This window comes from Prinia subflava, chromosome 2 (assembly GCF_021018805.1).
Source record: "Prinia subflava isolate CZ2003 ecotype Zambia chromosome 2, Cam_Psub_1.2, whole genome shotgun sequence".
Classification (NCBI taxonomy): domain Eukaryota; kingdom Metazoa; phylum Chordata; class Aves; order Passeriformes; family Cisticolidae; genus Prinia; species Prinia subflava.
This window is the reverse complement of record NC_086248.1, coordinates 97,311,653-97,337,179: the sequence shown is the minus strand read 5'-3', so window position 1 is coordinate 97,337,179 and position 25,527 is coordinate 97,311,653. Positions and strand designations below refer to the sequence as shown.

At 43.0% G+C, this 25,527-nt stretch overlaps 1 protein-coding gene across 1 annotated transcript in view; it reads left to right on the top strand.

Moving 5' to 3' along the window:
* Positions 1 to 25,527, top strand: part of PARP1 (poly(ADP-ribose) polymerase 1) — a 32,705-nt gene that overhangs the window by 5,768 nt on the left and 1,410 nt on the right. Inside the window, exons 5-22 of the mRNA XM_063391139.1 lie at positions 5,194 to 5,290; positions 6,707 to 6,823; positions 8,299 to 8,475; positions 8,914 to 9,055; positions 10,596 to 10,736; positions 11,447 to 11,689; positions 12,633 to 12,701; positions 13,441 to 13,573; positions 14,707 to 14,902; positions 16,184 to 16,312; positions 19,545 to 19,628; positions 20,443 to 20,565; positions 21,063 to 21,191; positions 21,873 to 21,971; positions 22,513 to 22,665; positions 22,957 to 23,084; positions 23,456 to 23,517; positions 24,580 to 24,694. Of these exons, the coding sequence (XP_063247209.1) occupies positions 5,194 to 5,290; positions 6,707 to 6,823; positions 8,299 to 8,475; positions 8,914 to 9,055; positions 10,596 to 10,736; positions 11,447 to 11,689; positions 12,633 to 12,701; positions 13,441 to 13,573; positions 14,707 to 14,902; positions 16,184 to 16,312; positions 19,545 to 19,628; positions 20,443 to 20,565; positions 21,063 to 21,191; positions 21,873 to 21,971; positions 22,513 to 22,665; positions 22,957 to 23,084; positions 23,456 to 23,517; positions 24,580 to 24,694 (2,337 nt within the window). The remainder of the gene's footprint in view (positions 1 to 5,193; positions 5,291 to 6,706; positions 6,824 to 8,298; positions 8,476 to 8,913; positions 9,056 to 10,595; positions 10,737 to 11,446; positions 11,690 to 12,632; positions 12,702 to 13,440; positions 13,574 to 14,706; positions 14,903 to 16,183; positions 16,313 to 19,544; positions 19,629 to 20,442; positions 20,566 to 21,062; positions 21,192 to 21,872; positions 21,972 to 22,512; positions 22,666 to 22,956; positions 23,085 to 23,455; positions 23,518 to 24,579; positions 24,695 to 25,527) is intronic.

Sequence of the window (25,527 nt, the reverse complement as noted above, 5' to 3'; positions counted from 1 at the left end):
AACCATTGCCTTTAAATACATCCATGATAAATGTTGTGGGATGTTGTTGTATCTGTTAAAAGAATATTGGTCATAGGGAGGTTTGGTCCTTCCTGTGACCTCAGGCGGGTGACACGAGACATTCCCTGTCCCTGGGAACATGCAGTCCTGTTGCCCCCTGTGACTGCCTTGAGGAAATGCAAAGACCTGCAGCTGTGACTTGAAGGGCTGACGTAGGGCTTTCAACCATAAAATAATGCCTGCGTAGTACAGATGCACACTGGGCTCTCCTTGGGTGATACTGTTATCAGCGATGGTTTCTCTGCTCAAACCTCTTGTTAGAGAATTGATGTGACATCTTTTATCTATGAGGTACTGATCTGTGACAGGCACTGATCTGATAATGGTGTTTATTGGCCATGTAGTGCTTACACTTGGATGCTTTTGTTTGCTGGATCTTTTATCGTATGTCTGAAATTTTGTTGCCTTGCATTGAGATTTTCAGTGGAGGCTCTTGACAGAACTTGTACTGATAGAGAAGTGTTTCCAGGTGACTTGCTAGCTTTGTGAATCTTTCTTTGTTAATGAAGGCTTTTGTTACTTGTTCTTGAAATTACTTTGCCTGGAGTCATGCTTCATAATACAAACCAATGTTGCATTGTCCCAGTGGAGGAAGGAACATAAGGTATTTCTGGATCCTACAAATAAGAAAGATCTTGTCATTGGAAAACATTGGGCTTCTCTGTGTACATTTTAGACTGAATTCTACTTCGCTTTTGTGAAGATTCACTGTGAAAATGTTCAGTGAGGCTGATGTCTGTTCTGAGAAGCTGTGGCCATGTCAAATCTGTGCAGTCTTTGTCAGTGTTGGTCCTTCAGATGTGCAGCTGATGTGTGTGGTGTGCAGATGCTTGGCAGGCCACTGGCAGTATTTGGCAGTATTTGGCAGTGGTGTGGGTGCAGCATCCCAGGATGGGGGCTTTGGCCAGAGCACTCAGCTGAACTGACAGAGACCAAGAGATTAGTGCAACTGTTGGGCAGCCTGCTGTCTTTCCATGCAGGGATTTTACCTCTGTGTGCGTTGCTTGGTGTAAGCAGAAGTGCAGTATTTTAATGCACTTACAGGTTTTGAAGTAGTCCTTTGCTTTTTGTGCTGAGATGTGAGTTCTCCTTTGTCCTAGAACAGTGAGTTTAATAGGGTTATTTGTAGTTTTCTCCCATGTCCTCAGCAAAGCTCTGGAGATTTGGCTGTGTAAGTGCTTCTCGTCTCTGCCCTGACTCTGCTTTTCTGGGCCACTTCTGGGATGCTATGCAAAATATGAAGGCTTTATAAAGAAAGGCCACAAAGTAGTTTGCCAAGTCACTGTGTAAATAAAGGCTTAGAATTGCAGTGGAAAAAAGCTTGCACTGGTGATGTGGGGTTATGTGAACCCGGACCTCACACCAGAAAAGCAGCAGGATGTCTCATCTCTCCTGCTTTCTAAGCACTGCCTGATCAAGCCCCTCAGCCGTGAAGTTGCTGGCTGGCTTTTATGCTCCAATACCTTCTGCTCTTTGGGCTGTGCTTGAGCCAAGGGTGGTAAGGGTCAGCTGGAAAAATCGTTGCCTGTCACACAAACTGAATGGGCAAGAGTGTAAATAAACAGCATGAGTGGAGGGGTGTGGTGTGTTAACTATCTGGTGGTTTTGCTGCCAAGAAAGCACAGGAGTTATGAAGCCAAAGGAAAAACACTCCGGAAACCTGAATGAGATGCAGTAACCTCAGATAATTCACCTTGTGCATTTGATCAGATAACAGAAATTAACAACAGAAATTACTGCCTCTTGCAGAAATTATGTTGAAGTGTCTCTTGCAAGTGAGATTCTCAAAATTATCTTTAACGATATTTCTAATTGTGCTGCATTCAAAATATATTTTGACTCAGAAGTCTGTACAATTCAGATGTGACACATCCAAATTCTGGTGCGGCTACTGCATGCCCAGCCCATACTCTAAGGAGAATCTCAGACTTTGGGACTGCCCTGTCAGCCCTTTGTGTAAGAGTGGCATTGAGATGTGCCTTTTCCAGACGGGAGAGGTGATGTGTGGAGCAGGGCTACCAAGAATAAGTTGGAAAATCCTTTCCTTGAGAAGGCCAAATATGGGAGGATTTACTGCAAGGATCCTGGCTCCTTTCCTCAGCCAGTTCTGGGTGAGACATGCAACCCTCCCTTGGGCTGTGAGCTGTCCTGCCTAAGCCCCAGCACTTTGCAGACTGAGGAAAGGGGGATCTTGTGTCCTTGCCTGCAGCTTCTCTGTGGAAAGAATGCCTGTATACTGATGTAGGAAATGCAGTAGCAGCTTGTGAGCTCCTTTTGCCAGTATTTCTTTTGTAGTGTGTGCTTTGTCCTCCTGCCCTGAGCTGTAATACTTCTTGTATTTTCTGCCTTGCTTGTTTAGATGGAGTTGCTGCCCAGGACGGGAGCAAAGGAGATGTCATGCAGCCCTGGATTAGCTGCAGAGGTGACCTGAGGCAAATGCTGAGTGCTCAGGTCACCAACAGTCTGGCGGCTCTTTACAGGGAGGAGGTGAAAAGGGGAGTTCTTGTTCCTCCCTGCATGGGCTGCTTGCTTTATCCAGAGTTGCTGTGACTATCCTTTCCACCTTTTCATTGTAAGGAGGGGAAGAGGCAAATGTGATAAATAGGTTAGATGGTCAGGAAGGGCCAGGCCACAGTGGGACAGTTGGCTTCCCTCTTCATCTTCTCCGACGTTGGAATAAGTCTTGTGTGTCCTCTATGAGGATGAGAAGTGGTTTGCATTTCCTGGGAAATGCCAGGCAAGCTCTTGGGCTGTACCTGTCAGAGGTGGAAGCTGTCCCTTCCCCAGCAGGAGAAAGGGTGTGCACACTACTGCTGTGGGCAGCACACAGCTTTGTGGCCCAAGGGTGGAAGATCCTTGAGTTCTTAATGTGTGTCACTGAGGGTGTAGTTCACAGATTGGTCTAAGATGTGCTGCTTTGGGAAGATGCAAGATGAATTCAGCTTTGCCATTCCCTTCTCCAGGCTGTATAAAATGATTGGTGTTTGGTTTAGCGTTGGCCACGAAAGAGGAGGTGGTGACCAATAGTTTTATGCCTCCCTGCAGTGGGGATGATCCCTCCCACTCTGTAGTTTGTTCCAGTGGCTGGAGCAGGTACAGTAATCACTGGCTGGGAGAGCAACTGCTGTCCCCTTGACTGTGAGGAGAAGCTGCCAAAAGTTTGAATCGCTGCTGGAATCTGGACGCATTTCCTGGGTCATGGGGTCTCTCAGCAGAGTGATCGCCTTCCAGTGGCTGCTGTGCTGGAATTGCTGCCTTTGGAGACAAGTTGCTTTGTGGGAGTGAGTGCTGGCTTGCTGGAGACAGCCTGAGTGTCAGCAGGCATTGCAGATACACGGGGCTGGGCACCCCTCCTAAGCACTGACATCATTAAACCCCCAGGTTGGGAAGGTGCAGCAGGATGCTTTGCACTCAGGCTGATAAGTTTTTCACAGATTGGGTACCCCTGGCTCCGTTAAAACTTTGGGAAGTCATTGTCCTCTTGATGGGGCTCAGTGTATGCTCTGGTCTTGTTCCCTGCAGAGGCTGCAGGCAGGGAGGAGAGAGGACCTGCCTGGCCTGGGGACTTTTGAAGACACTGCTCTGTGTGTGCTGGAGCCAGTCCTTACACACTGGTTGCCGCTTGCCTGATGTAGAACACAAGATGAGGTTTTTCTCAAGCAGTTGCTGGTAGCACAGTGTGGTTGTTTCCCTCCACCATGAGGCAGGGAGATGTACAGCATAGCTCCTGCTCACTCGTGGCACCTGGCAGGGGCACAGCTGGAAGATGAGATCTTCTGTAACACCAGTCCCTCAAAGTGCTCTGAGCTATGGTTCGGTCAGAGGTGCTAATGGTGGGCTGTTGTGACCACTGCAAATAAAGTGAGCACTTGGCCCAGTTTTAGGGCCAGGAGAGTTACTAGAATGTACAAGTCTCATGCAGGAGTCTCTGGGAGGAGAGTACCTCCTGACATCTTCCTGCAGCAGCTTTGTAGCTGTCATACAGAGTTAGTCTTAATGGGAGAAAAGTCCTAGAAAGTGAACTGTTTAAAATTGTAAGTAGGAGAGCAATCAAGAATGTCAACTTCATGACTTAACCGTCAGCCACAGCTTACAAAGTTGAGAGAGACTTCCTTAAAAAGAAACCTGGCTGATGTTTCATAACAGAAAGCATATCTGTCAAAATGGAGGGTGAGATCCAAGCTGTGTTTATTGTTTATGCTCTGCCTCGAGTTGCAGGCCTGTCCTATCTCAGCTGGTATAGAAATCCCCTTGGCGTCCTCACAAGGACACGTGGTCCAGGCAGACAAAGGGCATGACTTGACTCTGGAAACATAAATTATCTTCTTCTGAGGTCCCTTGTCACTCTGAAGTCTGCCAAAATCCCCCAGTTTTCATTTCACTTTCTTTTTCTTTCTTGAAATCTTTCTTGAGCAGAGTTTCCTGTAACTTCTCCCTTCAGCTCTAAGGCCTAGCAAATAGCAATAAATTCCCACACATGCAACTTCCAACAGTACGTCACAAAAGCAGTGTGAGCCTGGAAGCATTTTCCAAGCAGAAAGGTGCACCTGTTTGATTCAGAGGCCTGACTTAATTCCAGTCTGAAGAGGAACTAGATGGGAAATACCTAGTTTCCCAGTGTGTTAGCTCATTAAAGTTACCATGTTTGCTCTCCTTTATTTCACTATGGACTGTCTAAGCTGATCAAGCTGTTGATTCAGCTGAAAGACACTGTGGTCTTTTAACCTGCATTGCTACACCTCCCCAGATTTGGACAGCTGTTCAGTGATCTTTAGGTATGCCTTTGGTGTATAAATGAGTATACAGATACTCATCTATAGATGAGTATACAGGTGTATAAATGTATACAGATGAATATGCCTGAGAATGTTGCAGTCTTTCACGTGCTTTTGTCCCACACCATACGGTTACTCCATGGAAAGCCTCTAAGTGTACCTGACCTGATTGATTGCAGAGCCAAGGGCAGGTCTGTCATCTAGCACTGAGGAATTTGAAAAATGGGTTTGCCTGCCAAAACCGAGGATATTCAAGCCTCTGCAGATACTGGCAGGCAGTAATCTGAGCTCTGGTAACTGCTGGGCAGCTATTTCAATAACTTCCTTTCATGTGTGTGGTTTTGTTTTTCTGTATTAGAAAGAGAAAAGGAGAAGAGGTAGATGGAAACGTGATTGCAAAAAAGAAGCCGAAAAAAGAAAAAGAGAAAGAGTCAAAACAGCAAAAACAGCTGAAGGTGAGTTTTAGCTGCTCACAACATAAGAAATGCTTTGTTGGAAGTGTGCAGCGTCAGGCACTAGCTGTGGAGCTGTAGCCTCTAGAGAAGGCAGTACTTTGTACCCAGACAGAGCAGTGGCAGCACAGACAGTCCTGGCACAGGAGGTGCCCTGTCACTGGGGCTTTGCTGAGGGCAATTCACTCTGCCCCTTTCTCTCGAAAGACAGGAAGGATGTTCTCTAGGACTTGGGCTTAGTGGATTTAAAGAGATTAAGTTAAATGCCTTTTTTCTGAGAGGCTGGTTCTGGGCTCCTTCCTGTATCAACTGGCTGCGGTGGCTGAAGCTTGGAACCCGAGCACTATTGCAGAAGAGCTTGGAAAACAATAAATAGCTCAGTGTAAAAATTAAACAGCGATAAAATGCACAACTGGATTAATAAAAAATCAAGTCTTTTTCACCCTCTGGGGAGATACGTTCAGTTCTTGGGTACAGATTGTGATAGATCACAGCTTTCTACCTGTCACTTTTTAGAATGTTGTGGGAAGAATTCCCAGTAGAGCTTCAGGATTTTTTTATTTATTGAAAGTTCCCAAGGAAAAAAATTAACAAGCTGTCTTTGCTGCAACTGGAGTCTTAATGGAGTTGTAGAAAAATGCTGGCTCTGGCTTTATACAAAAGTTTTCTTTTCTGTTGTGTGACAGCACCATAATTTTCAAAAAAGATATTTTTAAGGTTCTGCTGCTGCAGTGCAGATGTTTGGGAGACAAATGGAGGTGCTTTGTGGATCAGAGTTAACTTTGGCTTCACTTTTTATGACAGCATTTCATTGTGCAAGATCATGAACACTGAAAATTACACCACTTAACCCAGTCAACCACTTCTTCCAGGGCAGACTACATTTTTTACTGGAGTCAGTGGATAATGTTCAGAAACTGAGATATTTTAGGACGCTTCTTTGCTTCCCAACCCGTTCAAATTCTGTAGAAAGGCCCAAAAGAATATACATGCTCCTCTACACTGCTGCAGATGACTGATCTGGTAGAAATTCCTCTAATGCTTAATTATCTTTAAAAAAGAACAGTGGCAATCAGCATTTCTGATTTTTTTTTTTAATGGAAGGCTCAAATGCAGCTACATCCCCACTGCTGTCAGTGTCAGCTAGGTAGGTGAAATTTGCAAAGAATGTTGAGAGCTTTCTAAGTAAGTGCACTGACATTTGAAGGATGTGACTTTGAGGATCTGGTTTAGGTGTTTGGTAAAATGTGTGACTCTCCCTTTTGGTAAAGGTACTGGTTTTTGGAGCTCTTAATCTCACAAAATCTGTGTTTAAGATAACACGGACTTGCTGAAACCTTGTGCATATTCTGCAGTTTGAGGAGTGTTCTTAGCTACTTGCAATCGATCGCTTCCTAAGCTGCTGGGTTTTGCCAACAGGAGCAGACAGAGCTGATCTGGGGCATCAAGGATGAGCTGAGGAAGGTGTGCTCCACCAATGACCTGAAAGAGCTGCTGATCGCCAACAAGCAGGAGGTCCCCTCAGGGGAGAATGCCGTGAGTTGGTTGTGGTTCTCTCTCTGTGGGGGGGGTCTTGGAATTGGTGAAGCTGACCTGACCCAATATTGCTGTGAGGTCCACAAGTCTGAAGGATGTTCTTAACATAACACTTAAGAAAGAAATGTGGTGCAAACCCCAGTCCTTCTGTCCCAGGACTTTGGTATTGCCGTTACTTGCTTGTGAAGGGTGGTGTGGTGGTGACTGATGCTGAATTCAACACCTTAGTTGTGGTGTAGTGTCTTTATTCTGCTATGCTCAAAGTGGTCCATAATTTTTTTTTTTTGTGCAGGCTCTTCATGAGCAGGTTGGTTAAGGCACTTCATGTTGCCTCCCTCAACTGTTAAATTATGCAAAATGAAGCAAAAATTGTACAAATTCTTTCCTAGTTTCTTTTCTAAAAACAGTCCATTTCGGTCTATGTAACTTGTGAAAGTCGTCTCTCTTTCAAACACATACTGCTTTAAGTATTTGTATTTATCAAGACTCTTTGTAAGGAGTGTGGGCTGGAGTGTGGGAAGTGTCTAGACTTAAAATGGTCATGGGATACTCTTAGGCAGGAAAACCTGGGCTTGTCTGAGCCTACATTCCCACCTACCTACTCATGTGCTCAGATGCAGTAGCTTGTCTTCTCCCTGGCTGTTCTGGCATGGCAGCCTGGTCAGGTGCTGTGTGGTAGCTGTGTTCTACTGAACCACAGGGTTATAGAATGGGTTGGTTTGGAAGAGACTCTAAAGATCATCTCTTTCCAACCCCCTGCCATGGGCAGGGATGCCATTCCCCTAGATCAGGTTGCTCAAAGTCCCTTCCAACCCAGTCTTGAACACTTCTAAGGATGGAGAATGCACAGCTCCTCTGGGCAACCTGTTCCAGTGCCTCACCACCCTCAGAGTGAAGAATTTATTCCTAATATCCAGTCTAAACATACCTTCTTTCAGTTTAAAGCCATTGTCCTGTCACTACATGGCCTTGTAAAGTGGCTCACCACACTCTTGTAGAGCCCGTTTAGGTTCTGGAAGGTCTTACAAGGAGACCTGGGGACCTTTTCTCCAAGCTGCACAATCCCATCTCTCAGTTTGTCTTTACAGGAGAGATGCTCAAACCCTCTGGTCCTGTTTGTGGCCCTCCTCTGGCCTCACTTCTGCAGGTCCATGTCCTTGCTCTGGTGGGAGCCCCAGATCTGAGTGCAGCTCTCCAGGTGGGGTCTCATGAGAGCAGAGCAGAGGGGGAGAGTCACCCCCATCTTCCTGGAGAGGAGAGACTGAGCAGGATGAACCCTGTGCCGTGCCTCTGAGGCATCGTACACCCATCAGTGCGGCTGAGAGGCTCGGTTAATGTTTCAGAGTGTGTGCCCTGCTGGAAGTGTCTGTGCCAGCAGCCTGGCAGTTGTGTTCTTGTGCAGCCCAGGGTAACGCAGTGTGTGTGCTTCCAGCCTCCTCCTGCCATGACCTGCACTGTGTTCTTTGTTGTTTTAGATCCTGGACCGAGTAGCAGATGGGATGGCGTTTGGAGCTCTGCTGCCCTGCGAGGAGTGCAAGGGGCAGTTTGTGTTCAAGAGTGACGCTTATTACTGTTCAGGGGATATCACAGCCTGGACTAAGTGCGTGGCTAAAACACAGACTCCCAACAGGAAGGACTGGGTAATCCCAAAGGTGAGTGTATACTGCATATTTGATGTTCTGCATATTTGATGTTTTCAGGTTTCTGAGCTGATTGAACAAGCAGCAGTCAGTGCTGGATGCCAGAGAGCAGAGTATGCTGCAGCGCTGAGTAGCTGTGACAGCGGGCAAGTCCTGTCACAGCCACATCCCTCCAGGAGCAGGCAGCTAATGCATAAATAAATCATATTTTTTCCAGTAATGCTAAACTGAAAGAGACGTTGTTGATTTGATTTGAAACTCATAATTTACCCTCCTCCAGCTTTGTTTTCTCAGTCAGTATGTGGGGTTTTGTCCACGTTAGTGTGCATGTCTCGAAAATAATTTCCAATACATGGAATAAATACCAACATCTGGCTAGCGTTCAATTCATCCTTTAAATCTTGTGATAATATTTGTTGGTTTTAAATTGTTTATGCTTCCATCCCACAGGAGTTCCGGGAAATTCCTTACCTGAAGAAGTTTAAATGTAAGAAGCAGGACAGGGTGTTCCCTCCAGATGCTGCGACTGTGAACTCAGCACCTCCTCCCTCTGCATCTGCTCCTTTGGCAGAGGCTGTGTCTGCACCCAGAGGTGAGTGTGTGCCTGGCCATGGGTTGGTGGGGTTCAGGGTGGTGTTCAGGCTGCCATTCCCAGCCAGACAACGTGCCACCCTGAACAGTCCCACTGTTCTGCCCTCGAGCAGGCAGAACTCTCCTGGTAAAAAAGTGTCTCACCTGCTTCACCTTGTCAGCACAGTCAGGCCCTCATATGCTGGGTTGTCTGGGGTCATGGGCTTGAGGTTCTGTTGTTTACTCACAGATCATTTTGATTGTGAGGAAATGATGTGTATGCAGTGAATCAGAAATGTAAAGGCTGATGGTGCAAATTGTGTCTCAGGGGAGATCTGCTGCAAAATGCTGCCTCACTTGGTTTCTTGGGGACCATCCAGAGATGTCCATAATGCCAGATATTCCACATAAATTTAGGTTTTGAGGGCAAGAGGGTTTTTCACGGGTTTGTTTTGTTTCTAAATCATCTACTGAGATTTGGCTTTACTGGTCACTGACTCCCCTTTTGCAAAATACATTTACTGTCTCCAGCTGGCAAAAGGTTGGACTTAAGAAACTCAGTGTAGGTTGCTGGAATGAATTGCATGCTTTGGTCATAAAGCCTGTCTGTTAAGAACTATGCTGACTTCTTTCTTATTCAGCCTAGGCCATAATTTTGGGTGCAGGGCATTATTGTTATTTGGTAAAAAAGGTGGGAGTAATTCTGCACAGTTAACTTTAGCCAGATCATGTTATTTTAGCAATGAAGAGAAAGTGATGCAGGTCTTGTTTTTAATTAGCAAATTGATTCTAGCCCCAGTGTCCCCTGAAAGTAAATTCAAAAGGTTGACCAGATTTAAAGCCAGGTTGCTTTGTTTGCTAACAACCAAACTAATCTGAATTGAGGGGAGAAGAGGAAGCACAGCCCTAGGCTAGTCAATTAGAGTTGATAGCATTTATTTTATAACAGTGTAAATATGCTTAGACACCTGCCATGTCCTGGACCAGCCTGAATTGCAATGTTGACACGATGTGATGGAGCCTCAGATGGTTACCACTTTGCTCCTGACTTCTTATGGGGTTTGCATGGTAGAGCCTTGTACTGTCTGTAAGACCAAGACTGGAACAGTGTTGCTTGAGAGATAATTCTCTCTGCAGCCCCTCAAAAAAAGATTTCCTTTTGAAAAGGCAGGAGCTTTCATGTGATAGTGAATTTATCCCATGCTATCCAGGCACAAAAGAGAAGAGAAGCAGAGTACAGTCCCTAGTAGCACAGTGCTGAAGAAGACTGATTATTTTTCTTTTTACTTAACAAAATAAATCAAGAAAAGGGCAAATACGCCTACATACCATTTCCCTGTCCTTCATCCCTTCTGTTTGTTGGTAGCTGCTGAGCTTCATTGCCTTTCCTTTGGGAAGGGGAACTCTCTCCTGCTTGCTTAGCACAGGTCAGACCTGCTTGGCCTCTCATCTCCCTGTCAATTGAGCTGATTGTACAGAGAGGGGGGATATGGTCACTTTGTGCTTGCTGTTTGTGCAGGGGACTCTGTGCCTGTGCTAACGTGTCATTTCCAAACCTTTAGACAAACCACTGACCAACATGAAGATCCTGGTTGTCGGGAAGCTGTCAAAGAACAAGGAGGAGGTGAAAAGCATTGTGGAGGACCTGGGAGGAAAGATGACCACAACAGCCAACAAGGCCACCCTGTGCATCAGCACCCAGAGTGAGCAGCCGTGCTGAGATTATTGGTAGCAGTGGTAACAGAGCTGAGCAGATTACAGAGGACACTTGTCCTCAGAGCTGTCTGGGGATCAGTGTTTAGATTAGGGGGAGTGTTTTGTGTGCACACATGGCCTGAGTGTGCTTGGAAAAGTAGACAGATGTGTGCTGTTTGAGTTTTGCTTGCCTAGCAAGTTAACCTGGCAGGCTGTGCCTTAAGGCTCTTGTGGGTCGGTGGCAGCTGGGATTTGTGTGCAGACCATGGTGGTGTGAAGCCACCATGGTTGTGATGAGGGGTGCTGAGGCTGTGCCCTTGCTTGCATTGGAGAATCCCCAGAGCTGACTGTGGGTGCCTGAGGGCACTTGTTTGCTCTGCTGGCAGCTTACAGAGTCTGCTCTTGCTTTGTGTTGGAGCTGTGCAAACTGAGTGCTGAGGTGGGAAATCTGCCCCCATCCACCAGAAAGTCCAGCTCCAGCTGAGATTGGGGAAAAGGAGAACTGGACCAGCCAGGTAGAACAGGAGTGTTTGTGCTCTAGCCCAAACTGCATCTTTGAACCAAGGAAGAACTTGGCTCTCCAAAGAACATGGTGAATCCAAAATGTAGTGGAATTGTGTTTTCACAAAGTGCTGCAGAGCCCTGAATCATGGCCAGAGGGAGAGGCTCAGGTCTAAAACCTCATGTTTTTTCTCCCCTTCCTATCCTTCGTCTGCAGAGGATGTGGAGAAAATGAGCAAGAAGATGGAAGAAGTGAAGGAGGCCAAAGTCCGTGTGGTCTCAGAGGCATTTCTTCAGGACGTGAAATCTTCCAGCAAGGACTTCCAGGAGCTTGTGTCTCTCCATGCCCTTTCACCTTGGGGTGCAGAGGTGAAAATGGAGCATGAGGAAATGGCTGTGGATGGGAAGAGCAGCAAGCCCCCAAGTACAAAGAGCGCCGGGAAGGTCAAAGAAGAACAAGGTGAGGAACAAAGCAGTTGTTTCTCCATGGGCCTGTTCAGTACTGTGCATGCACAAAGTAAACCTGGGTATGGTCTGTCCTTACCCTTTCCTTGAATTTCCTGCCTTTTTTTTCTCATGATAAGTTTATATAATGGACCTCAGGGCAAGACTAGCTTTAAGTAAACATGGAACTGTGTCCTGAGCTGGCTCTTGTTTCCTCTTCTTCACTCTGCCCAGGCTCCCTGCCATCAGTCCAGTCTCCTCCTCATAAAACAGCAGCTTCTCTGCCAGTTTGGGTTAGTGTTGCAGCTCTAAGAGGTCCTGGGACACCAAAATGACAGACACTATTCAGGGAATGTTGGCAAGTGAGAAAGTACTGGGGTCCAGAGCACTGAGTTTCTGTGCTACCTGATTTAGAACATAATATTTTTGTAACAGAGGAAGAAAAATAAAGAGCTTGCATTATTAACCCTGGATAGTGAACAAAACCATCACATTTGCTCACTTTTCTTCAGAACCTGTTTTCTCTGTCCTTCAAACGGCGCTTGCTGTCGTACAGTTGGGTGTGTTATTGCCAGACTGCCTCACCACAGTAGCATTCCCAGGGAATCCAAACACTCCCCATACCCTATGAGGTTTTTTAATCCTACTTTCACATTTGTGGTTGTGTTTATTTGCAGTGCAGGTGAAAAAATGAAATGATCCACCCCTTGGGGCCAGGAGAAAAGAAATAGATAGATAGAATCTGGGGAAATGTAATTTCTCATTTACTTGGTGGATTGAGGGCTGTGATTTGGCTGCTAGAGCTAGATTATGAAAAAAGCCACTGAAGTTGGTGTCCTCATATACTGGGAATCTGATCCACCTTAGAGTGATAATTATCCAAATTGAGAAATTTAAGGTTGATTCAAGTCAGACTGTGTTGCTCACCTAAGAAGAAAATTAACTGTCTTTCACTGCAGGACCTAGCAAGTCTGAAAAGAAAATGAAGTTAACAGTGAAGGGTGGAGCAGCAGTAGACCCTGATTCTGGTGAGTGATAACATTGCCTGTGCCTGCACCACCCACAGTCTTCAGGATGGATGATGGTTTGCAAAAGGGTTTTTCTGTGAAAGGATGAGAGTTCCATAAAGAAGCATGAATTTTTAAACCTTTAACATTGCTATCAAAGGAAGCATATTGATCGACATCCAAGGTGGATATTCCAGGATTTTCTAGTGCAGCTTTCTTCAGAAGGCCCACTTAAACTAACGCATGCACCTTGTTCAGCTTTAGGATCTCCTGTCAGTGGAGTGAGTAAAGGTCCAGCCAGCAGAAGACAGGTTTGGCATAAGCATCTACTGGTGCTACTCTCCAAAGCTGTGGTGCATGGATGTTCTGACAATTTGTACTGCAGCCAAGGCCAGCCTTTGGTTTTCAGTCCATTTGCTAATGTGACATCTGCAGAGCTTCATCTCTCCTAAGGATTCCTTCAGCTGCTCACGCAGTATTAGATCCTAGATTTTAGATCATCCTCTATCAAAGGTTACAATTTTTTTTTTCCTCTACTTAGGATTAATAGTCACTCCAGTTATGTAAAAGTGTGTGCTCACAATTCATGAAGAGGAAAACATGCTCCAAATAGTTTTGAATGAGCCGTATGGTCACTGTTTTTGCAGTATTTTTGTTAAATCACACTGCTGCATGAAACATTTGGATGAATGCAAATGCAGGAAGAAAAGCTAAAACAGTAACCTCCTCCTCTGTGTTCTAATTTTTTTCCTCTCTGCAGGTTTGGAGGATTCTGCTCATGTCTTTGAAAAAGGTGGGAAAATTTTCAGTGCAACCCTGGGACTAGTAGATATTGTGAAAGGAACAAATTCCTATTATAAACTGCAGCTGCTAGAGGATGACAGAGAGAATAGGTGAGTTTAGTTTTCCCGTTAAATACTTTCATTCACTTTTTTCTGATAAATATTGGATTTTTGACACTCCAAAAGCTAAGTGTGAATAAAATGTCTTTGGGGAGATAATGGATTGGTATAGTTACTTGAAGAAAAAAACCCTCTACAACACAAATGGAAAAAGCCAAACCATAACTAAAAGAACTCCAAACCCACCAAACAAGCCACCCATGGTGAAATCTCTCATCTGCATGGAGACATTCCTTGTGGGTGTTGAAAGAACCTAAGGTGGGGGTTTTTTCCCCATATTTTCTAGCTTATTTTTGTCTTCTAATAACAGCTGTAACCTTGGGAAACAAAACCAGATTCTGGCTGTTCTGCCACAGTATTAGTGTGAATTGTGTGCCCTGAAGCATAACAAAATGCATGAAATAGTCAGGAGCTGATTGTGTGTTTAGCTTTCCAGTCTCATTGGGTGCATGGCAGAGCTGTCCAGTGGTTGCATTGCTCATTAGATGAAGAGATTGAGAGGGTTCTTTAAAATAAAGCTGCCCCTTCCAAACACGTAAGTGACACAGAAATCCAGGGTAGCAAGTTCCAGATTTATTGCACTTTACTGTGTTTTTAATAAGCCTTTTGCTGTCTCATTTGTGTGAGGTTGTATCAAGTCTGGGATTCGGTATGTGGAGGAATTTCAGTGCCTGCATTTCATACCTGACATATTGGAAAGGTTGATTGATTGTGTCCCCATAAATACTACAGAAGCTCACCCAAGGTGCTGTCAGTAGTACAAACAAATACTTGATTTACTTGTGGCTTCTCTAAAATTCTGAACTCTGGAGCCTGAGGCTTAGAGATGCTTTGTCTTTGTTTTTCAAATGTATGACCCCAGTAGTCTGAAGATTTATATTTGCAAAACTTTAAGGCTGAAGAAATGTTAGCCTCTCTTTTTCTGCTGTGCACCCGATTATGCTCAGGGCTGTGGCTCTGGTCTGTTAACACGGGGTGTTTCACACCAGTTCTTGGACATACAGTGATTCCTCTGTTGATTTCCCACAATCACTGATGAGAGAGTGTGTTCCATAAAACTGATGGGATGCAAATAGCACTGGAGTGGCTGATGCCTGTTCTTTTGTCCCATTCCATTTCTCCAGGTACTGGGTGTTCCGATCCTGGGGCCGTGTGGGCACTGTAATTGGCAGTAACAAGCTGGAGCAGATGCCATCAAAAGAAGATGCCATTGAACACTTCCTGAATTTGTATGAAGAGAAAACTGGCAATTCTTGGCATTCAAAGAACTTCACTAAATATCCCAAAAAATTCTACCCACTGGAAATAGATTATGGACAGGTAAGCCTGAAATGCCCCTGTCCCGGGTGGAGCATTGCTGAGATCCTCTGCTGTCACTGTTCTGCTCTGTGCTTCCTCTTGGATCACTGGCACTTAACAAACCAGGGGAATTAAAATGCAGCTGTTGCATCTTCTCTCTGCTACAGGGGAAAACTGTAGATCAAGGAGTACCATCCATTAAAATAGACCTGTTGGAAAACCAAAGAGTTTTCTGTTATTAAATCTGATGTCCCTTCAATGCTTTTCCCTGTTTACTGTGTAACTTTGAAGATATTAATTTGAATTTAATCCAGCAGTCAGTTCACATACATTCTGTCTGAAAACTCAATTTTTTAAAATTTAAAATAGATGCTTCTCATCTGTCTAATGCCTCCAAAATCCTCCCAAATGCTGTAACAACTCCAATGCAGTATTCCACTTAGTGCACATACTGAGTAGGCTGAGAAAAAAATTATTCTGTAAGATTTGGCTATTTAGACAGAGAAGCTAAATAAGAATTCTCTTCCTTCTTTCCAGTGGGGGTTTGTGTGTTTATTTAAGGGCATACCTGTTACCTGAACTATTTTCAGACTAAATAGTTGAATGCTGTTAATAGCTATAAAGTTGCCATAGCACATATTTTTAAGACATTGTGTTTTTCTGTGGCCAAATTAATGGATGTCACCTTTCAGTGCAAAGCACTCGAAGCTTGGCTTTAATTCTGGAAATTTGAGTATTGCAGTGGCAAAGTGTCTGTCTCAGTGTAATGTAGAGTGTTACTTAGAGCACCTGGCTGATGATTTATTCGTGTAATGCTCTCTCCATGAAGGCATCAAGATAGTATTATGGCTAATTGATGATTCCTGTACACATCTGTGGCAGTTTTTTATTACAAAAACTTGGTGAAACTAGTTATTACATCTGTTTTTTCATAAAAGCAGCAAAGTAAACAGTCATTTTTTCATATGAAAGTCTCTATACAGCAGAAAGCTTGCAGAAAAAGTAATTAATACTTGCTTGAGGTGAAGCAGCGATACAAAGAGAGTTCCTATTCACTTAATTCTACTTTCTGCTTATTTTTTAGAGTGCCATCTCTTGAAATATCTACCAAATTACTGAAAGGTGGTTTTCTAAGCCCATTTTGTTCCAGAATGTCAGAGCAGTGTCCCACGCTCCCCATGAACTTCAGGCTAGTCATAGTATGCACACACTAAATTGGTTTTGAGTTGTTGCCATGGCAGCCAGCCTGTTACTTTTATCCTTTGTGATTTTGCTAATTCTGATACTATTTTTACCTTCCAGGATGAAGAGGCTGTCAAGAAACTGACAGTAGGTGCTGGGACGAAATCAAAACTCGCTAAGCCAATCCAAGATCTTATTAAGATGATCTTTGATGTGGAGAGCATGAAGAAAGCAATGGTGGAATTTGAGGTGACTACACACGTTCATGTTTCTCCCTCCTAACCTTCCGTCATGCTTGCACAAACAGAAGCAAGTTCTTTGCAATTCAGAGTGCTTCATACTTTCCAAAAACCAAGTATGAGTTTTAGATCTGTCTAAAAATAAAAACAAGAGTCTGACTGGAATTTGCCAAGACCTGAAAGTAGTAACTTAGTTATGGTACATGCAGTTCTTAAAACACAGGTGCATTTTTTATCTGTCAGTGTCTTCAATTTAACAAGAGAGGATTGTCTGCCAGTCCTGGGAGTAGTAATCATTCTATATTTTTGTTTGTTCATGGTTTTTTTCCAGTCACACCTGCAGAGTGACTGCTGTTTACTGAATGCTCTTAAAGTATTAACACAGATAACCAATGTGCTGGTCATGTGAGACTGGTGACACTCCTTTTTTCTAAGCAGAGAACCACATTTGGGCACTGGGAAGTGCAAGAATACCGTGGATTTAGGTATCAAATGAGATGCACCTCAAACTAGAGAAATGCTGCCAGTTGATACATCCACTAAAGGAAGTGCCTTATCAAAGTCTGCATCTTCTTCTGCATCGGGTGGACTTGAGATTGTTTTGGTTGTATTTCTCATTTATTCTAATAAAACTCTATTTTCATCCATTTATCTTTCCTCCATACTTCATGACCCATCCTTCTGGCAAGCTTTCAGAGAGTGCTTTGGTAGCATAGTATGTCTCTCCTTGCATTGTTTTACTGGTGTGCAGAGATCCTGCTGTTTGTTTTAATGCAGCCATTCGAGCTAATTCTAAATAACAAACATCAGTTTTCTCCAGCCAGCTTAGTTATCCTGCCTAAGACTTGACATTCAAGCAGCTGCTCTTTGCTCTCTCTCTCATTATTTGGCATGCCTACATTTCAGAACAGGCTTTGTATGTTTTCTGCAGCTTACCTGATGGCTTGCCCAACATTTTGTAGTACCTTAGGTTAATTATGTTCTCCTATATCTCCAGTGGTACTTTGCATCAAAGTCTTGTAAAACATGAATAATTTTTTGTAACTAGCTAAAGACTGAACTGATCATCATCTCATGTCATTTGGTTTTGAAGAACTCTCTTGAAACTATGTTAATTCACACCATCTGCAGATCTATAGCAGAACTGAGACTCCAGATGAGCCAGTCTTCCTATTATATTTATCTTCCTGTACTGATGCTGCTGAACAGCTGTTTTCTGTTAGAGGAAATAATATTTTCCCTGGTTAGAGGTTTCTGTGTGTCCTCCAGGAACAACTACTTGGTTCCTTTAATTAGCCTGATCTTGAGTATTTTGTTCCATCCAGACACCTCTTGCTTTGCCAATAGCGTAGCAAATTCTTGGTCTTTCCATTGCATGACAACGCATTTATCTGATGCATTTATCTTCCTGCTTCTAATTTAGCTTTCAAGAATTTCACTTCACCAAGCATACAGGAGTTTATTACCATTATCTATGTCATTGCTCTATGTGAAGTGGCTTGTTAGAGGACTGAGTGGACTCTAGTGCTGTGTCCCCCCCCTTGCCTGAGTGGAAGGCAAACATCTCCCTTGCCTCCTGTGACAATCCTGGTGCACACATCTGGGATGTGGAGCTAATGCTTCCCATTGCACTCATTACCTAGTGGTAATTTCAGTGCTGTTGTTTTAGGCCCATCCCCTTGGCTGCTGTGCTCTTTTGGCACATCTAATGATAAAGCTTTGGATGCAGTTTAGCTTTAAACTGCATCCTGCTTAGCTCGGCAGGATTCTGTCTACCTCCCGTGGGTCGTAGAAGACACAAATTCCAGCCCTTTGGTTGTTTGTAGGCTCTGTTGGAATTGTGCTCCTAAATCACATGATTGGGGGATGGTTTATTTTATAGGTGTTAGTGTTTGTGTGTTAGTGGTTATATGTGTTACTGTACATGTTTATATAACTCACAGTTAGAATAGGTATCTGCAGCTATTCTACACATCCAGGTTAAGTGCCCTATTTTTCTTTTATGTGTCCTGCATGATTTTTCAGCTGATAATGGCATAATACAGATTGGTACAGGTAGTACTCAGCAGGAGAGTATTGGCCCCAAAAGTTTGGGAGCTACAAATCTATTGCAGATCGGTTTTCATTACATTATTAGTATTGTCCTTGTGCCTTTCATGTCTCCAAGATATGATCAGTTTTGAAGCCTGTCTTCTCTCTTGCAGCCCATCTTGGCTTTTCTTGGTACCTGGCTTTATCTACACTGAGCTGTCACTAAAGGTGAAAGTTCTCCTAAGTCCAGTACAGGCATGCAGTCTCATACAAAATCACTTCAGGGCTTTCACCCCAGTCTCTGTGGCTTGGAAGAGCCTTCTGAGTTCATCTTGCAGAGAAGATTTGCATGCAGTTGGATTTCCTAGCTCCATAGTGGATAAATAATGTGGGATTTAGCCAGACAGTATGTCATAGTCATGGTTTCATAGGATCTTCTGTCCATGAGCTAAATCTTAAATTCATCGACTTCATAAAAACTAGTTTGCCCTGCAGAGTGTATGATGAGTACTGTCAGGAGTCTAGAAGGGTGTATGTATGATCTTTCTAAAAAACTCCACTGGGCTTGATTTTTCTTGAGTGTTTTTGCATTCAGGTGGTCCTTTAACAGTGTAATGATTTCCAATACTCTCCCAAGATCCATCAGCACACAAAGAAAACCAATATTAAATTAAATCAGTGGATAAATGCAGGCAACCAAGACATTTTAACTTAGTTGAGGGGTTTTGGCTCATTTTTCATGAATATGAAGCACCTCACACCATCTTTGCCTTTGATCCTTGATAATTGTAAGGTGAAGTTGAAGGAGGGTGTCTGGATTGTACCTAGAGACACAAATGATCTTATGAACAAGAATTACTTCATTCAGTTTGCTTCTTTGCCAGCCTTAAGTGTATGGTTACTCAACTGAAAAAGGAATGCATCTGACACCAGGTTAATGTTAAACTTCATGCCAGAGATGTAATATCCTATTTTTTTGTTGCCCTAACGTGTGCTGATCTTCCTGTTGCAGTATTCCTTTGATTATAGGATGTCTTCTCAATGGTGTGTCCTTCTGACATAAAGCCTCAATACACAGAGTCTAAAATGTTTCCATTTTTTTTGGTCAGTCCTATTAGCATGGAGAAATTAGTTCTCTAGAAACCAGAGAGGGAATGCTGCAGTGGTTTAAATGTAGTGAAATTTTGGTTTAATACTTATATCTTTATCAGATTGACTTGCAGAAGATGCCATTGGGAAAACTGAGCAAGCGACAGATCCAGAGTGCATACTCCATCCTGAATGAGGTTCAGCAGGTAAGCATAAAAGAGATGTTAGAGCAAAAAGAGAAATCAGAGGTTGTTCTGGGTTCAGTGGGGTGAAGGCTGAGCTGTGCATACAGAGATCTGTGCTTTCTCTCTCTCTGGAGAAGAGGATGTGGCTTCCATGGGTAACCAGTTAGTTCTCTTCACTGTTGTACCAGTGTGGGCAGTACTTGTGTCTTCAGCATTTTTCTAGCACAAACTTTAGGCCATGCCAAACAAAAAGGGCAGCTGAGCAAATGAAGCTGGTGCCTTGATCTAGTAGTGAGCTGGTGTTTCCACCCCAGAGAAGTCTGTCAGAGGATGGGAATAAAGGTTAAGTTGACACAGGAAAGGGTCTGATTTGATAATGTTGTATTTACACATCGTGATCTGAACCATTCCAGAATCACTACCTAGTATTGCCTTTACAGATTGCAAAAATGTACCAGCATAACCCATTTTTTTAATCACAGGATCCCTGTCAAAGCATAGATTACAGGAAGTTTTTCAGTTGCTAGAACAGACCAGAACCTTGACACTGTTATGCACCACTTACATATCCTGAAGACTTTATTTTGCCCTCCAGAGACATAATCCCCATTTATTTTTTCTCATACACTATTCTATGTATTTCTGTGCAAATACTGTGACTTGCTACATGTAAGACAATTAAATAGAAGTATTCTTTTTAGTCCTGTGAGAGTTTCAGCATAAGCATTATTTGCATTGCTTCCCGTGTTAGTCCTTAAGTATCTTACGTGTTTTTATTGCAATGGAGACTTAGTCTTGCTCAGTAATTTTCTTTGGTGCTTGTTGTCTTGTCTAGGCAGTTTCTGACAGTGGTTCAGAATCCCAGATTCTGGACCTCTCCAACCGCTTCTATACACTGATTCCTCATGACTTTGGGATGAAGAAGCCACCTCTCCTAAATAACTTGGAATACATTCAGGTATTGACTAGGAACTGTTTTTTGTGAATGTTGAAAAATGTTGTTTGCAGGCAATAGGTCTTGATGTCAGACATCTAACACAGAGAATATGTGAGGTTTAACACTTACTTAACCTCATGAAAGCAGAGGTTAAACTAAGCATTAGAACCTCACAAGCAAAAAGATAATCTGAAGAAAAACAAGTTCAACCTCATGCCTTCATGAAGTTAAACTTGTTTTTCTTCATAATATCTTTTTGTTTGTTTATGTGCATGTATCTGTGTAAATAGTTATATGCATAAGGTATTAGAAGATAGAGATGTTATGTATATATGTGTGTGTATATTTTAATATATTTGGGGGTGTAAATATATATTTAAAGACAGCGTTGTTGTGTTATTAGATGGTACCATGGGGTCAGTGATTGTCATACACTTTTTTAATTTGGGGTATCACAGACTTTTTCTGAACATGTCAAAGGCCTAAGTAACATAACATCACCTGTTTCAATTCTTCAGGCTAAAGTGCAGATGTTGGACAACTTGCTTGATATTGAGGTTGCTTACAGCCTTCTCAGAGGTGGAAATGAAGATGGAGATAAAGACCCAATTGACATCAACTATGAAAAACTTAAAACAGATATTAAGGTAAAGGAAATCAAAGACAATGAGTGGCCTGCTAGTTTGGAATAAAACAGATCATCCAAATTGTAACTGGACAGATATATGGCACTGAGATGGGTTAAGGAACTGAAATGCCTTGAAGGAGATGCTGAAAGAGCTGAGATGTTTTGACCTGGAGAAAAGAAAGCTCAAGGGATATTTTATCAATATCTAGGAGTACCTGATGGGAGAAAGAAGGAAAGAAGACAGGGGCTTTCCTCAATAGTTTCTAGTGCTAACAGGCAATGGGCACAAATTGAAATACAGATTTGTGTTTAAACAAAAGAAAAAGCTTTTGTTGTTGATGCTGTTTGTTTTGGGTTTTTTCATTTGTTTACTCTGATAGTGATCAAACACTGGAAAAGGTTGCCCAGAGAGGCCATGGAGACTCTGTTCTTGGAGATGTTGAAAGCTGGACTGGACTCAGTCCTTGGCTGACCCTTCTTTGAGTAGTGGAATTGAAAATCATCTCAATTTCCAGCATTGTCTCAGACATTCTGTGGCTGTCTGTAGATCTGTGCATCTTCTCTAGCCAGGAATGTATTTCCACTTAAATGGTTGAGGGGGTTTGAAGGGGGCAGTTGCAGGCACAGGGTGGATGTTGTTGTGTTTTAAGATGGCTGCTAGTTTGTGTGCTGAGGAAACTTCCCATTTGCCTCTTTGCAGGTTGTTGACAAAGATTCAGAAGAAGCCAAGATTATCAAACAGTATGTGAAGAACACTCATGCTGCTACGCACAACGCATATGACCTCAAAGTCGTGGATGTAAGCTGGGCAGGACTGGGGTTTATCTTTGGGAGGATGGACTCTCCCAAGTTGACTTGCTTGTTTGCAATTTCCTTGTATTTTTGAGTAGCTTACCCAGTTTCTTCTGTTGAAGGGATGATTTGATAGAACATTTTCTTTTAATTAGTATAGCAAAAGTCTAAGCAAAGATGGATCTAATGAGGTGTTTTTGCTTTGGTGTTTTTATTTTAATTTAATTTGCTTCAAAGGGAAGGTGGAGGAGTAATCATCTGAAATTGAGACTTAGTTCATTGAATGATTTTTTCAGAAAAATGGAGCCTCATGAAAATGCAGAAGAAAAGGCAGAGAAGTAATCAATAACAAGTACTGCATGATTACTGCTCTTTTTTGCTAGCACGACACAGCCAATTACAAACACTAAAACTTATCCCGATCAATTTCCCTAGCAGATCAATGTACACTGCAGATTGGATGATTTTTTTTTCTCCCCTCTGATGAGTTGCATGAAGGTAATGGTTCATTTGCTTGATTATTCTTTTCCTCCTATCCTCTTCTGAAGATCTTCAGGATTGAGCGTGAGGGGGAGAGCCAGCGTTACAAGCCCTTCAAGCAGCTCCACAACCGCCAGCTGCTGTGGCACGGCTCCCGCACCACCAACTTCGCTGGAATCCTCTCGCAGGGGCTGCGGATAGCTCCGCCTGAGGCTCCTGTGGTAGGTGGAATTGCTTCTCTGGCTGCCTACATCCCTGTGCCCGGGGATGGCCACAGTCAGGGACAGCCTAAACAAGGGAATTTCTGTGTGGGGAGGGCCCTGTGTTATCTGCCATCATTTAAGTAACGTGGTGTCCCCCGAGTGGGGTGTTCATGGGTGCCCCCAAGAGCCTGAGTTGCCGCTTTGCTCTCCTGGGAGCCCAGCCAGGTGGATTCAGTGCTGCCTTTGTGTTATTTTGTTGCCCCAATTTTTATTAATTAATTGATTTATTTAATTATTTCCTTCCTGCAGACTGGCTACATGTTTGGGAAGGGCATCTACTTTGCAGACATGGTATCCAAGAGTGCGAACTACTGTCACACATCTCAGGCTGATCCTATAGGTTTAGTACTACTGGGAGAAGTTGCCCTTGGAAATATGTACGTAACTTATGAAGAGTATTTGCCAAATGTGCTTAATACATCCTCACAGAAGGTGATGCTAAGATTGCAAGCCTTCTCTTCAGTGTGAAGAAAAAGCATGTGTTTTTTCTTCAGAAACAAGATCTGTTTTTTCTTAAAATAAGAGCTGTTGCTGTAGGTCTAGCCGAATCTTGTACAAAATGCTAACATCATTAAAATTAGTAACCAAGACAAAGGAGGGCTGTTGAGTTCCAGAAGACTAAAATTTTGATTAACTTTACATTAACTCATCATAAACTAAAGCTTGAGAAATTTGTGATTTTGTTTTTTTCACTAAGGTAGTGTAAGACAAATGTGAAGTGCTATTGTGTGTTCTTTGTGCTGTCCAGGTACGAACTAAAGAATGCTTCCCACATCACAAAGTTGCCCAAGGGAAAACACAGTGTCAAAGGTAAGCGTTAGGAGTTGTCCTTGGTAATCTATAATTGATGGCAGACTTGGTTGTAGTGCTCTGCTTAGCAAAGAGAACTATAGTCACTTCTTATCTGTGCTTCCTTTAAGTTGCATAATGTTGCCCTGTAGTTGCATCAGGATGTGTATGTGGTGTTTTAAGATGCAAGTTAATATACTTGGAGTGGTAAGACTGAAGGTGCTGAAGTTCAGAAGGAAACTTCTATTTGACGTTACACTGGAGAAAATATAAAGTACATTCTCCAACTTCTTACTCACTTTCATCGTAACAATACTGTAAATTTTAGAAGAGAGATGAATAGATCAGAAGAGTAATTGTTTAGCTTTCAAAGTGCCTTAGAAGCTTGGACAGAAGGGAAAAACTAGGAATAAAAGTTCAGATGGAATTACTGCTCTCATTACGCTTCTATCTGCAAAAGGTGTCATAGCTTGAAAAAGAAGATGAGAGAAAAGACTTAGCTGTCTAATTCAAGCAAAAGAAATGGTAATCATGACTGTCTTCTGTACCAAGATGGAAGAGTGAAGAACAGTATCTTCAGTAATGGGTGGCTTATCTTATTCATTTTGAAAGGCTTAAAAAATAGGTTCCCTAAAATAGAATAAAAAGTGATTTTCCACCTTTTTCTATGCATACTACTCATGTTCTTATGGATGTGAAGTCAAATTTATATTGAAAATTTTAGCGAGAATAAGAATTGGTTTATTGTACTTGTCTGCAAATGCTGCAATGCGCATGTTTTCATTAATGGAGCTAGGATATGAGAGCTACAAATCTCTTCTGGCTTAGCTTTGATCATACAGATTAGACAATTAACAGCTGAAAGTCTAAAATTCTCATTCTTAGTGTAGCGGTGCACAACTGCCGTAAATATGGTGATGCTGAATTGAATAAAGAGATTGTATTCTTTGTTCTGTTGAAGATATCTCTACACTTGATTTGAACGTATATGTGAAGTAGCATTTGGCAGGTTGGATCATTTTCTTTTTGTGGAAAGTCTGTTTGCCTCCTAGATTTGTAACTACTGTTGTTTTCCCTTTCTAGGCTTGGGCAAAACGGCGCCTGATCCCACAGCCACTACCACCCTTGGTGGTGTAGAGGTTCCCTTAGGGAATGGGATCTCCACAGGAATTAATGATACCTGTCTTCTGTATAATGAGTATCCTTTGCTGTTAAATTGGCTGCACTCGGTGTTTGAGTGCCGCTGCACTTGCAGGACCTCACTAAGGCCAGTTAGGAGTTTTGACTCACTGTGTTCTGTTTGGTTTAGATCTGCTTTGGGGGGTATTTTCAGACAATCTCTTCTGCAAGGGGGATGATTTTACAGTTGTTGCACTTAAATTGTCATTCTGCAAAAAAAAGGAAACAATACATGTACCAATAGCTGTTGCCCAACATACTAAAAGTTGTTGGAGTGGTCAGGCAAAACGGTCCTGCAGTGTCTTGCCCAGAGATGTGCCAGGACAAGGGCAGGGGAATGCAGCCTGCAGTTTCTCATCACTCCAGTCTGGTTTCTCCCTCGTGGTGCTGTGGTAGGCCAGCTTGGCCAGGAGGAGGTGGAGGAGCCAGCTCTGTGCTCTTGAGCTCTCTCAGCATATCTTTTGTGCTCCCCAGACCTCTACAAGTGTTGAGGTAAGCCCCAAATGCCCATCAGAGATGTAGCCATTAAGTCTCTTTCTATGCAGAAGTGCCTCCAAATCAATAAGTGCCTCCAAATAAATTAAATCCACAAGAATAAGAATACAAATAAGCGATGTCTAAGGTCCAGCTCACTCTCTTCACTGCCAGTGAAGCAGGTAACCCAGTAATGCAATCTTTGGATTTGTAGAAACTGCCTTTGGCCTTGGTTGGCTGTTTTCCTCCTTCAAGGTGTTTGGGTAACACAACTCATGGCAATACTGGTTTTATCTTGAGTTTTCTTAAACACACCATCTGTCAGATGATGAGCTATAATACAGTTGCTATTACCTAGTTGAGGTAACATTTATTTTG